General features: G+C 47.9%; 2 protein-coding genes across 2 annotated transcripts; both read left to right on the top strand.

Moving 5' to 3' along the window:
• Nucleotides 1-1,323: 1,323 nt before the first annotated feature.
• LOC142590880 (uncharacterized) lies at nucleotides 1,324-3,915 on the top strand. Its single transcript, XM_075703279.1, has 2 exons — nucleotides 1,324-2,878; nucleotides 3,384-3,915. The coding sequence occupies exons 1-2, from the start codon at nucleotides 1,367-1,369 to the stop codon at nucleotides 3,636-3,638; spliced, it is 1,767 nt and encodes a 588-aa protein (XP_075559394.1). The 5' UTR covers nucleotides 1,324-1,366; the 3' UTR covers nucleotides 3,639-3,915.
• Nucleotides 3,916-7,874: 3,959 nt separating this feature from the next.
• LOC142589668 (uncharacterized) lies at nucleotides 7,875-12,252 on the top strand. Its single transcript, XM_075701200.1, has 3 exons — nucleotides 7,875-8,127; nucleotides 10,046-10,157; nucleotides 11,893-12,252. Exons 1-3 carry the CDS (start codon nucleotides 7,974-7,976, stop codon nucleotides 11,987-11,989), a joined length of 363 nt encoding a protein of 120 aa, XP_075557315.1. The 5' UTR covers nucleotides 7,875-7,973; the 3' UTR covers nucleotides 11,990-12,252.
• Nucleotides 12,253-13,892: the final 1,640 nt, after the last annotated feature.

The raw sequence follows: 13,892 nt of genomic DNA, 5'->3' as shown, positions 1-13,892 counted from the left end.
GCCATCTTCACGGACTGGAAGGGGCGGGGATTTTTTGGATCTAAATATCCTAATTTGCTGTGACTACACCTGTTGGTCGTATTCACCGAGGTCTGTGAAGCCCATTCTGGATTTCGGCTCTAGTCAATCGAAGTTAGTGAAGAAAGGTATGGCCACATCTTGTTTAGAAGCAGCGGTGCGCAATTCTTGCCCCCATCAAATGACTGAAGCTTTTTCTAATCAACTCGCTCAGGAAGTCAAATTATAACCATTAAGTACTCTGGCCTCTCTCAGTGAAAGATTACTGAGGAAGTAAAGATTTGAAGAATAAGGTGTCGTGACGTGAGCGGTTAACGTTAAAGAAACGTCAGTCGCCAATATTTCATACCTGCGCACCTTGTCTCACCGCATGAAAAAGTTGGGTAACCGTTTCGGTGTAAATGTTGTCTTTTCTGCAAGAAAAAAGTTGGGCCGCATCAGCGCAGCAGTAGAAAGAAAAGTTGCAGGTGATACACAGAAGCGGAGTGATGTGATGCCAAACACCGCGGCAGTGTGGTTGAGTGGGGAAAGGGTGTAGTGTGTCACATTCCGCTGTCCTGCGGGAAGTGGTACATCGGCCAAACTGGAAGACGTCTAAATAACAAATCAATTGGTCACAGAACTTCTTTGAAAGCGCAGCCGTCGTCTAACTTGTGCTTACATTGCAAAGAAGGCAAGTGCAAACCGTAGCTGAAAGAAACCAAGGTGCTGTCAAGACACAAAGATAGGACAGCGAAGGAGACAGCTGAAGCATTCTTTATTGATAAGTCCGGTGACATGCGCGTTGCTAGGCCGCCGGTGAGCCTGAACGAACTCGAGATTGATTATTTTTGCATGTCACTGGGCCAGGGTATACATACTCGTGCGTGTGTGTGTGTGTGTGTGTGTGTGTGTGTGTGTGTGTGTGTGTGTGTGTGTGTGTGTGTGTGTGTGTGTGTGTGCGTGCGTATGCGTGCGTATGTGTGCGTGCGTGTGTGTGCGTGTGTCTGTGTTTCCAACAAAATACTGTTACTAGTCTGTGCTTTTCTTTCTCGTCCCTGTGTGTTCGTGTCATTCTCTGTTGAATAAGAAGTGCTTAGGTGTCCTCGCATTTTTGAAAATCTATCCTCCTTTCTACCACTTTCGGGGTTTGAATACGTACGCGTATATGTCAACGACTGCGCAGAATGCGATATATTGTTCACCTGCACGCATATCTACTTTTGGCGTGAGCAACGCGTGGGTATAGCATCGTATCCTGAGCATCGTATGGAAAATACTAAAGACTAAAGAGCGAAGAAGAAGTAGAAGAACCGAAATGGCGACGCCAAGCAGCAACGAAGGCCCGACCCCAGGACAACCAACTAAGATGGCAAGCCCGACCGGGCCTGCAAGCACCCCGATGGCGTCTAGGGGAGAGAGAGCCGGAGGCGCTAAGGATGCCGGAACCACGCAGGCCAGCGATGCGCCTGCGCCCACTGTTCAACAGCCAGGCACCGCGGAACACCGCGCTGCAACAGTGCCCGACAACCCGAGTCCTGGCAGCGCCAGCAGCGCGATGAAGGTCCACAGAGCTACAGACGACGTCGCTACCGATGGGCCTACTGGTGCTACGTCGACGAGCCATCCGACGACGACAAGGGCTCCACTCGCCGGCGCCCCGACACCCGAGGCTACGGATCGGGGCATAGCGAAAGCGCAGTGCGCTGAGCGGCCGGGACCTGCGCATTCTGGGAAAGCTAGCCCTGTCAAGACGCCGGGCGCTGGCCAGATAACCACCGCTACGGTGACGTCGGGAGGAGCTAAAGGTCCTGACGCTACAGCTAGCGTCGGTGCCGCGACGGCGCCCGTCGGTGTTGGTGTCGTCACTGAGGGAGCAGCTAGCCGCGTAATCTCTCCCGTCGTTACCCCTCCTGCCTTGGCAACTCCCAGCACGACCACTCCCGAAGAGTCACCCCCCGGAGCGACACCGAGCGGAGTGGTGACGCCTCCAACCAGCACAACGCCTCCTACCGTAACATCTCACGTGACATCTTCCGACACTTCTGGTCCGAGCGCCACAGGTCAAAAGACACTCAATGGTGCAACGATGAAAAGCCCCACGGAACCTACCGCTGCGAAGGCACCAAGCCACGGGAAGAGTCCTGCTATGAACTATGGCACGGTGAAATCTGGTGCCACTACGCCTCCCAACCCTACACATACGAGTGCTGCAGCATTGGCCGGGCCCACGTCACCTCCTAAGGTATTTAATGTTACGGGACCCAACGACGCTAAGGTAATTAGCGACGCCACGCGTCCCGCAACTGCGGATCCTGGAAATCCGAAGAACGACGTGGTGGCGGCGCGTAGTGTCGCCGATTCCGGTGGCGCGGTAAGGGCGGCGACGGTCGAAGCGGTGTTCGGAGCTGCTGAGACCGTGTCTACAAGAGCCACAGGTGCGTTGACGCCCGCAGCTACAGCCGGTTCCGCAACGAAGCCTGGCCGTGGGACGACGCCTCCCAGTGCGGCGGACCTCGACACTGCGGGGCCCAGTGGAATGACGGCGGCCAGGAGGACGGAGCCCGGTGTTTCGCGACCAGTTGCTACTGCATCCTGCTACGACGGGCATGCCTCACGGCCTAGCTCTTCGAAGGCGCAACACACTCCCGCAACATCGGCACCGTCGGTGAAGAAATCGGCGGCTATCAAACGTATCCTCGAAGAACTGGAGGACGTTGTCCGTGACCCGCCGCCGTATTGCTCGGCCGCCCCCGTGGATTCCGACGATCTGTTCAAATGGCGCGCCGTCATAGTGGGTCCCGAGGGAACGCCTTATGAAGGAGGGCTCTTCCGCGTGGCGATTACTTTCCCCGATGACTATCCTAATAGTCCACCCAAGGTACCGTGCGATATAGATACATCTAGGCGTAGACAGACGTTGACGATAGGTCGATGTAAAGTCATAGATGCACATAATATCTATATGTATATGTAGATGTATATAATAGGCTATATAGACGTGAAATATTCGAGTAGAATGTCAATAACGTCGTTACAGGGGCAACTGGATCATAAACTTATAATGTTTAGAGGTAATAGGCTGGCGGGAAATGTGCGTACCATGCTAAAGTATAGATTGTGTAAAAGATCTTTTAGGTGGAAGCATTCTATGGGTGAACGGGTGGTGAGAAAGCTATCAGGCTATGTCGCAAACTTTTGCGTGTATGGGAGTTGTCTTTATAATGATAATAAAAAGATTATACATCCATAGCTTGCAGGTAAGAGCCGCTTATTGTGCAGATTATTCTCAAGCATGTTCTGTAAAGCTGTGAATGGTTCTTGAACACGAAGAGACGTCCAAACCAGATGAAAATAAATCGTTTCACATTTTGCCTCCTGCCTAGGTCACGTTCGTGACCAAAATCTACCATCCCAACGTGAGCACCGACGGCGACATCTCCCTCGACATCCTTCTATGGAACTGGTCGCCGCAGATGAGAATGGACCAAGTGCTGCTCTCCATTTGTTGCCTGATGCGGTCGCCGGATCTGCAAAACGCAGTCAACGAGTACGCGGCCCTCTACTACAAGGAGGAGCCAGACATGTACGAAATAATCGCCCGCGAGTGGACAGTGTCGCACGCGACGCCGGGTAATTAGTGGACTACAAGAGTTCGGCTGGACTGGGCGTACACTGCTAGCATTATTTTGTAATGCAGTGCAGTGGCGCTGCAGCTGAGTCGAGTGCTGTGCGATAAACGAAAGGTTCCGAAAACGTGGCCTCCGAGATTCGGCAACTCGCGTAATTGAGCGAGCCATGTAGGCTAGTGTCCGCCGCCACGTTTATCGCGCTGTCCCATGTGTTTCGGGGGAAATTTTTGGAAAGTCGAATGTTTGAATTGATGCCAAAGAAATAAACTTGCACTTGACTCTACAACTCATCGTTTCGATGCAAATGAAAGTGAAATAATGAAGTGTATTTGATATGTGCATGTGATAAGGGACTTTCGAGGTAAATAGGCTTTATTCTCCGCCCTGAATGATTTCGATACGTAATCAGCTGTGACAAATGATTACTCCGAGAGCAACTCATGCCCTCGAGCCTGCTGGCACTTAATAAAAACATAAAATGTATATTGATGTCTGTTCTAGACAAGCTGTTGTTTTATATCGTGAAAGCCCGTAAATGAACCAACGGAATGCGATATTTAAATGAGGCGTTCCGCGCTTATCTCTGGACTGGTCGTGCAGATAAGCTAGCAACCAAAGAGGTCGCGGGATCAAATCCCGGTCACGACGGTCGCATTTCGATGGATGCGAAATGCAAAAACGCCAGTGTTCTTGATTTAGGGGCACTTTAAACAACTCCAGATGATCAAAGTTAATCCGGAGTCCCTAACTACAGCGTGCCTTATAATCAGATTGTGGTTTTTGCACTTAAAACCCCCTCCCCTCCTAGCCGGTGCGGACAAGGTGCTGCTCGCCATCACTAATCCGATAAGAACCCCGGATATGAAAAACGTGTTTCAGATAAACGCGGCCAACCACTGCAAAGAGCGCGAGATGTACGATATGATCGCCCGTCAGTGGACCTAGATATGTGCGACGGCAGAGCCGGAAGAGAATGAACAGGGCTTGTGGGCCACCGGCTATTTAAGGACGTAGGCTCCTGCGTCCCTGCGTGGCTCGATATTGCGCGCTAATACTTTTGCTATCGAAGAGACATCTTCGGAGTGAGGCCGGCGAGGTTGGGCACCTCGGATGAATTGGTAAAAAAAAAAAGGATAAATGAATCGCGCGGGATCTTTAATGTCATGTTCGAGGCTGCCACTGCCTGACCATGCACGCAAAGCGACACGGTTCGTTGTGTGTTTCGTGGCGTCAATCGCAGAGAACTGTGCGGGGAGCGGGGGGCTATATAAATAAAGGCGAGGATGATCCCGCGAATGCATCCTATACTTGCGGTCGCGTTTACAGGTGACGTTCTAGAAAGAAGCCACCAACAACCCGCTGGCCCCTCCCCCTTCCTTCCAATTGAGGATAAATTGAAAATATGCAAACCCGAAATGACGACCATTCAGCCACGCACGCAAATAAACGCAGTCCTGCGCGGTAACCCGCAATTTAGGTGGTGTATAAGGTTCATGAAAGGAAGTGCCATTTTCCCCAACTGTGACACGAAGCTGCAAAGGAAACCGCATGCGGGTATCCCAGAGTGAAAGCTTCGTAGGTGAAGAAAAATTTGTTTTGGTCCGGCGATCGAACCGTCATGGGCCAACGCCTTTCCGTGGCGGTCGCTCTTCCATCGTAGCTTTTCTTAGTAGCGTCTTGCTACAGTCGGATGGACGACAATTCTCTGCCTTTCAGACACCGCTATCCTGGTCGAAACGCGTGCATTATGGCTTCCGCTTCTGGCCATTACTTCAAGGTACATTTCTAGGCGAGTTTGATAATCCCTCGGCCTAAAATAAACGCGCGCCGCCGCTGCCGCAGGAAACTGCGGGAACTGAATAGAAGAGGGCAAGCAGGGGATGGCGGAAGTCAAGACAAGACGAAGCGCTCACTTGCAACAAGATTTTATGGCAGCGTGGTGCGGATATATCGTATACAGACTGTAGCGCAGTTTGCGCACATGGTTTCAGCACGAATTAGGCTACCAGAATTCCGGGAACAGCGACATTTGTGATGTCGTTCCTAAGTTGCCTTGGACACTTTGAGCGTTTGTTTGATGCAGGTTTTAACGCTAACAGCCTTTTTAAGCATTGTCAGACTAGCTTTCTTTCCTTGCGTCTAACCGCTTTCGCGAAGCACCCAGAACGCAATGGAGCGCCGACGTTCTCGAAAAGTACACGCTGATATCTAAGTTCTGAGGGAATTTTTGGAAAAAGAACCCGTACACATGAATCGCTTCTGTCGGTCCGATGAAATGAATCTTCATTTCGATACACATATCGAATCATTTACGTCGAGAAAAAATTACGCAGATCCAACTCGCATCTTGGAGTTTATACGTGAAGCGAAGCTTTCGGGAGGCGTGAATGTGTGTTAGCGTATAGCGTGAAACGGATGTGCATTCTCGAGCACCCGTACTACGCAATGTGACACACACGCGGCGACTAATCTCAGCGATCTATAGTTGGCGTTGGCATGATAGAAGTACACCTGCGATCGTGGCCATTGCACTGGGTGGCAAGAACGATGGACAGACATGCCGAACCACCGCGGAGCAACGAAGAACATCTTCCAGGAAAGCGTGGCAGTTTGGGCGAGTTGGTATGTCATAACTGTTTAAGGCTAGTAGCGCCGCTCAGGACGAGCAAAAAAGGAAAGAGGTAGGGGTAATCACAGGGAGCGGAAAACAGGGTGAGCGCTCACCCTGTTTTCCGCTCCCTGTGATTACCCCTACCTCTTTCCTTTTTTGCTCGTCCTGAGCGGCGCTACTAGCCTTAAATCTTCCAGGAAGAAATCATACAAATACGCTGGATACACGAGCGTTATGGCAGGAAGCTCTTGGCTGGTTTGACCTCCTTGATTTGTGTTTAAGTTTGCCCGATTATTGTCTTGTGGTGTCTTTAGTGTAAGTGCTACACGGTTTTGCCTCCTTGTAATAACGATGAAAAGAACGTTCGATCGTGGGCTTAATGGCTAGAGCATCGTTTTCGTTTTTTTACGTGTGCTAGCTATTCGTCAAGACACAGCAGCAGCATCCAGCATCAGCACCCAGCAGCGTTGGTCAAGAAAATCCTGGAGGGTTCGCAAAGAAAGCTTCGCTTTAAAAGCAGCTAAACTTGTAATAGCGCGAATATCCGCTCGAGTGCTGTCCCACTCTGCTCGGGTAGCTCCCCGAGTGCTCTATAGACACGCACAGTGCGCTCGCTGCGTCCTTTCTAGGCGCCTGCGGATTTGCACAGACGCAGATCGAGGCGCGCATGAACTGACGGGTGCGTGTGGCGTCGAGTCGACTTCGCCCTATACGGTTCCGATTCCGAAGGTTCTGCAGTCTAAGAACGTGGGAGGTTCCGGTGGGTACGTGCCACTTGACTTGAGAGCCGATCTTCAACGAACCTCGCCTCCTTGCTTGACGCCAACTTGGAACGTGCCACTGAGTATGCGCGGACTTCGCGGTGGCGCCGCCAGATGGCGTAGCGCGTCAAGAGGGAAGCACGAGAGAGGAGCCTCATCTGCCGTGCACACCCCATATACGCATGACACGTTTCACTTATGTGCGTACTTGGATAGTCATCGTAGATGAGTACTGCAATATTTTGTTTTCTTCTTTTCTGTCACCTTGTATTTTCGTTTCAATACAAAAACGCACAAGCGTTTTACTGTGGAAAAGATATTTCCTATTTAGAAATAATGCTACATTAAGATGAATGCCTTGTTTGTACAGGAGAGAAACCTTATTTTTTCTCTAGCAGAAATCTTTTTGCCAGCTCCCAGCTCGGCAGTTATAATACTTCAAGGCGGCCGTCGGTCGAGCACACAGTGTCGTGCTGAATACGCTGGCCCTAAAGCTATACCTCCGCCTCAAAGTTCTCAGTAAAGCAGCAAGTTTTTGCACAGGTCATCACTGCAGTGACTGGCAATTCGTGAGCCAATGTTCGAATACAACAGGGCGTGCTTACCAGCGTAATAACGAAGGCTGCTCTTAATTAAGGTGAATCCACTAAAACAAAAGCAAGAGAACAAGAACAACATCCACGACAGCAGCAGTGACCTTTGATTTCCTTTGTTTTTGCCATTTTGTACTTTGAAACAGGCTTAAGTGTATCTCGAGGTCGCCTTGTTAGAGCAGTGAAGCCGGATATACGTACTCGGCGTAGATTGTTGCGTACGACGCAGTCTTCAACTTCCTGGCGATAATGAGCTGGGGACTTGGAAGACGCCATCGAGTTTGCTTCTCTGTGCCGTTGCTGCATTCGCTCGCGGAGTAAAGGCTCGGCTTCGAACGTCTCCTCCCAGTTCTGGTCTGCGGGTAATTCCTCTAAAAAAATGATGTCCAGCGTGCTCGCCATGGTTCTCGTATTCGTCGGTGTATACGCCCTGGACACCGTGACTCCGAAGCCGCCGGAGACGGGCGAGCCCCAGCCCCCGTTCCCCGGTCCGGTGCCCATAATCGAAGTTAAGGACGTCGGAGTCATCGGCGGTAAGAACTACAGTAAAGTTATACAGACATAAAATATAGTAAAATGTAGCAGTTCAGTTCAAGGCACTGTGTATGCTTTTGTCGATAAAGCTCGCTTGTCTGCACGGACCCTGAAAACTCGCAGGGACGCTAAACTGAGCCCGTACTAATTTTGTTTTCTCATGCTCTAGCTTATCAGATACCTAATACCCCAAATGTACGCGTTTGCCTTCAGAGAACACGTCACATTTACTAGGTTCATACGATGTTGTCTAAGCACATGACAGCTCCTCACTTTATAATAGTGATTTGTATAACTATATGAAATTTCATTGTATTTTGTTCGTTCGACTGAATTTTCGTATCCGCATCCAAATTGCAAAACATGATTGGTTTTCTGGCGATCGTTATTGGCACTTCCAATGTTATATTTTGTTTTGCTTTGTGATTGGTATGTGAGTGGTACGCCCGTGATGCGTGAATGACATAATGAGCCGCTCGCTCCGTGAGGCTACATAATTCTTCGATTTAATTTTCCCTTGACGTCATAGATTGTGACCGCATTAACTTACCACCTAGCGGCAAACTAGTGCGCTCAGTTGTCTTCTGGTACGAAATGTCGCATCTCTGATTCGACAAAACGACACCTCTGATTCGTCTTTTGGAACTCGGCAAAGGAAGGAACGAACCAAATTAACCAAGTAGTAGGCTACTTATGTTATGAAGCTGCCAATCACAGATGACCTCAGGAACTTTCCAAGTTAGTTTTTTCACAGGTACCAGCACATCTGCAGCCTAGAAGCTTGCGCAAACTTGAGCAAAGGCTGAAGATAGTCTTTTGATTCTGAAAGCTAAGCATCACGTCGAAAGCAGCAGACTAAGCTTGCCGGTCCTTCCTTCCTTACGAAGAACTTCAGCTTCGAACGTCAGTAGGAACGACGACAGCCAAGCGAGAGCTCAGCGTTGGACTGTCACGTCAAGACGATGCTAAAGCATATAATTAGTACCTTGCGGCAGCTACTTGCTGGTTTACACGCGCTTTTGGCTACAACAGCAATGCATTTACTGCAGGCTGTAGATACCACGTTTGCTACTCTCCATTGCCTTAAGCTTTGTTACCGCATGTGTGTTACGTCAGAAATTTGTTTCACCTTAACTCTTTACCTCCATCATACACCTCTTATGACCCTATCTTTCTTATTTCCCCCTTCCCTACATCTGTAGTAGCAAGGCAGAAGCATAGTCCCTTAGGCTGACATCTTCACCTTTCTAACTACACACTCTAAATATTTGTACACCCTCAAGGGTGTCGGCTTGTTTGATGTTTACCCTTAGGGCTCTGAAAATTGTATTACACAGACAGCCAGCTCTAACTACACGTGCAATGAGAAAAGGCGTAGTTGTGAACTGTGTAATAATTCTGACCTTTTTGAATGCACAGATATATCTGACAAAAGAATTTGACAGCCATAGCTTCGAAAGTTTACTTAAGCCACTTAAGGCACATTTTGTGTCGTCTGTCGAAGCTATCATCAGTTCTGGTTGTCATATAACGTCGACAAACAAGAAAACTTCATTGGTCCCAACCAATAATTCCATCTTACCCTTCAAACGTGAGGGTGTTAGCCGTGGGACAACCAAACAGCCTTTGTACATCCATAAAGGTGTTAAAACGTTTAGCGTGTAGAAGCAAATCAGGGGCATATATCTTTTAGGCTGACCTCTTCCCCTTTTAAATATTAAATGTCTCTGTCTCTCCCTCTCTTGAGGGCAGCGTAAGGACATTTTCTTAAATTTCGAGACAGCGTAAAAAGGCTCCTCTTTGTTGTGGAAAATGAATTTGGTTTAACCAGAAGTCATATTTCGGTCAATAATTGGATATTGTGAATTGAATACTGACGTTATGAAGACAGGTCAACTCTTGGTGTTCCTTTTCCAGGAAAATGTTCGTACGGTGGGCTGATGCTGGAACCAACCACGTTGAACTTGATGAAAGAGCCCTGTGAGGCCTGGACATGCGACGCTGAAAACTTCACGCTTACCATTCAAAGGTTGGCTGATCTGTATGCGGCTGCGAATAGTGTTACATACGGCATGTCTTAACGTGAATCACCTTTAACCACTAAAATTAAGGGTTCGAGATAAAGTGGTGTTTTGCCAGCAAGAATGCGTAGGCGTGGTAGACGTCACAAGATGCGCGATGATCGACGACAAGCTGATTGGTGAATTGAACTTCACTATCTGACTTTTTCGCCTGCAACTCTGGCGCCCGCATTGCAACTGCAGCATATAAATCGATATAATTCGATCAATGTTCAAGGTATTTCTGCTTAGCGGGAATCCTCACGCCCGCGACGGTTGTTTTGTGACGAATATCTCAAACTTAATGCATGTTCCACGATTTTACACAAAGTGAACGCACCTTCAAAATTAACCGGCTTCAATTCCGCAAACGCAAAATACGAGCCGAAATGTCTTCATGGTTTTACTGAAAAAGGTTATTAAAATACTGCCAAATCAATTGCCCACTGGCAGTTTCTTGCAATGCGGCCACCACAATGAATTTTGGTCATCAAATTATATCGTCTTTGTCTCAAATCCTCCATGTTTAATTAGAGGAAGTCGTAGATGGAACGTATTTCCAGAACGAAACAGGAAAAATTATTAGAACCAATTTCGATTTTTGTTAACAGTATGAAGCGAACAGACGGTGAAGCTGTCCCGTGATCTTTATTAATAATAAATTGAGCCCCTCGGTTGCCCCTGGTTCTTCACGCTCATTACGTAGTGAAGGTCTCGATTCTGGTGGGCCTCGATGCCTTTGAGGTAGCTTACGCCTGCGATCGGACACCTGCGGTGCAAACATATGTAGCCTTCGAGATCGCCATTGCGATCTTGGAGTTATCAGCGAGTGTCGCTGGCTAACACTCTCAGCACTAGCTTTAGTACCCATAGACAAAGTTCACTTGAAAGAGCACGTGTCAGGCGGAGGTTAGGGTTCGGCACCCACTGGAGGCAATTTTTCTTCTTTTACACTTTCACTTACCTTATCATCAATAATGCAACATTTCAGTTAACTTAATTAGGGCGTATTTAATTTACCGTCCTTCTTTCCTTGTATTAATTCTATGTTGGGTTCATACAGAACTGAACGCAGATCATACGAACTAAAGCCACTTCACCTTGCGTTGGCTTTAGTTCGCTGTTCAACCAAATCAGGGCGAGATCAACATAACTGACGTATCTTTCTTACATGGAGTCGCCAAACGAAGGGCATTGTTTTCGCTGACAGTGACTAGCCTCACGTGATGGGTGATCACGGGCATGCCTAGCGACAGGTGCGCGCTTTGTATGAGCTTCGCGCTGCAAGAAACACACCTTGCAAGAGAATTCCTGAAAGCGTGCTTTTCTAATTGGCCTCTACAAGATACATTCTGAATGCACTGAGTTATTAAGGCTTAGGTAGAAAGAAATATCTCGAATCATTTAATGCGAACAAAGGTTTAAGAAACCCTCGGAACCTCTTAAAAATACCTTCTGGCAGGAATTTATTTAGACATCCTGTCTGGGGCAGGAATTTAGTTAGACATACAATCCTGTAGGGGGCCTCTTTCCGAACGTAACAAGTAAGTCCGGAAGCGTTCGGTTGTACAGAGGTCTCCTTGCGTAATCAAGTCAATGAATGAACTCCCCCCATTCTGTGATTAAGATTTTCAAAAAGGGGCGTTTGGAACAGTGAAAAAGAAAGAAAGAGAAGTCAAATCCTTGCTTTTTTTTCTTTTGCAGATGCGGGGATTTTCAAGTCCCTAAAAACTGCGAACTCGAGGCATCACTTGAAGCATTTCCAAGCTGCTGTCCAATACTCATCTGTGGAGGCATTTGAGCCCGGAAGCATTGGCTACAACGAGGCCAATTTGTTCACCAAGGCTGTAAATGGAACTACGAATAGACAAATAAATAAATAAAGATGACCGTTTACAGCATTTCCAATGAGTAATCATATGCTTTCCACTTTCCCCGTACTTCGCGTGTGGTTAAGACCGCCAAGCGGAACGTTTCCCGTAACTGTGGAGATGTTGACCAAATCAACCTTCTCAGGGGTCAACCAGTCTGCTTGTTCCTGTTAATAAACGGTATTTTTTGCTGGCTGCTGTCACATTCTTCATTTCACTGCGAACTTAAATTACGCATTCGAAGCAGGGTTTGCTGTGTCCGTCTGTCTGCCTTGTCGTGCCGACCCGCTATCGTGTCGTGGTCCGGCCATGGACTTGCTTCTCTTCAGCGTCGCACTCACTGCATATTGGCGAATAATAATCAATCATTTGTTTGAAGTGTCCAGGAATAAGCCTGAGGTCGAAGTTCTCGCGCCATGCGTACATTAAAAGCACAAAAAAGGACACTTCAGGATAATTTAAGTAAAAAAGAAACAATGAATAAAACCAACATTTATGAAAAGAGTACACACAATGTGACGTTGTTTACAAGCATCTGCCTAACTCCGACATACAGCGAAACCGGCATTTCGGGACTGGCAAAACAAGGGCTCCTCACTCTCTTTCGATTCCGAACACTCGAGTAATATGTGACTATATGTAATTCACTCAAGCTTATAACCTGAAGAATGAAAGGATTAATCAGGCGTAGCACGTGTGCAACCATGTCCTGATTAATCCTTTGTTTTGTAGCGACTACTCACAAAACAATCAATGAGTCTGAGCCATAGCGATATGAGTCGATAGTATTCTAATTAGCGCCCTTGTTTTGTTAAGTAAGCAAAATAAAGAGGCGCCCGAATATATTTTGTAAGCCGCGTCAATAAGCATAGCGGGGCGCAGGCTGCCCTGTCCTCGTACTTCTGTCAGTGGCGGGAAATGCGCTGAAAACGCTGAGGAAACCGGGCGCACGCACGGGCGCGCGAGCGCATTCGCGAAAGCAGAAAGAAGGTAGCTGTGCCTTACATGCATGGGGTGTCACGTGGTTCAAAGAATTATTGAAGGGAAAATGAAACATCCACCCAAACGCAGCTGAGTGCTACAGAGGAAACCCATACGGGTTCCTTGAAAGAAAAAGCTTCGCAGTTGAAGAAAAGTTCGTCCTGGTCCGGTACTCGAACCCGGGACCACCGCCTTTCCGGGACAGCCGCTCTACCATCCGAGCCAACCAGGCGGCTCTAGCAGACGGCACGGTGAAGAGTAATTCCTCAACTCGAAGCAAAGGCAGGATTTTGACGTAATAGCTCTGTGGAAACCCGCAAGGTGAAGAGAAGTAATGAATAAAGAAAGGTTGTTAAGAAAGGTTATATTAAAGAAATGTGATTAATAAATAATGGTTTAAAGAAAGGGACCCGTAAGGTGGAAGGGGATGTCGTATTTTCAGCTCCACAAAAAGCTGTCGAGCACACGTAAGGCTACCGATCCGTCTGGAAAGACTCGGCGAGAATGCGCGAAGAAGCACCAGTTCTTTAGACCAGGGTCTCCAAAAAAAAAAAATGGAAAGTTTCCTTCAGAGCACTGCATATATCACGAAAATTATGAAATATTTTTATTTCCTCCCTGGACATACGTAGCCGTGTGTGCAGCTCTATGCAATGCTTTCGGAACCACCATCGGTAGCTGTGTGCGAATAGTTATTTTTGAGACTGAATAGAACACTAATCGAATAGTGCCAGAATCGAATAAAATACCCAACGCTTCTCGAATAGCTTTCGAATAATAAACTGTCGTTATCACAACTGGTATGAAGCGACGTTCACATCCCAGCATTTTTAAAATTAGCAAGTTTCTGTC

Source organism: Dermacentor variabilis, chromosome 8, assembly GCF_050947875.1.
Source record: "Dermacentor variabilis isolate Ectoservices chromosome 8, ASM5094787v1, whole genome shotgun sequence".
NCBI lineage: Eukaryota > Metazoa > Arthropoda > Arachnida > Ixodida > Ixodidae > Dermacentor > Dermacentor variabilis.
Note: the sequence above shows the minus strand (reverse complement) of the source record. Positions and strands in the feature narration are given on the sequence as shown.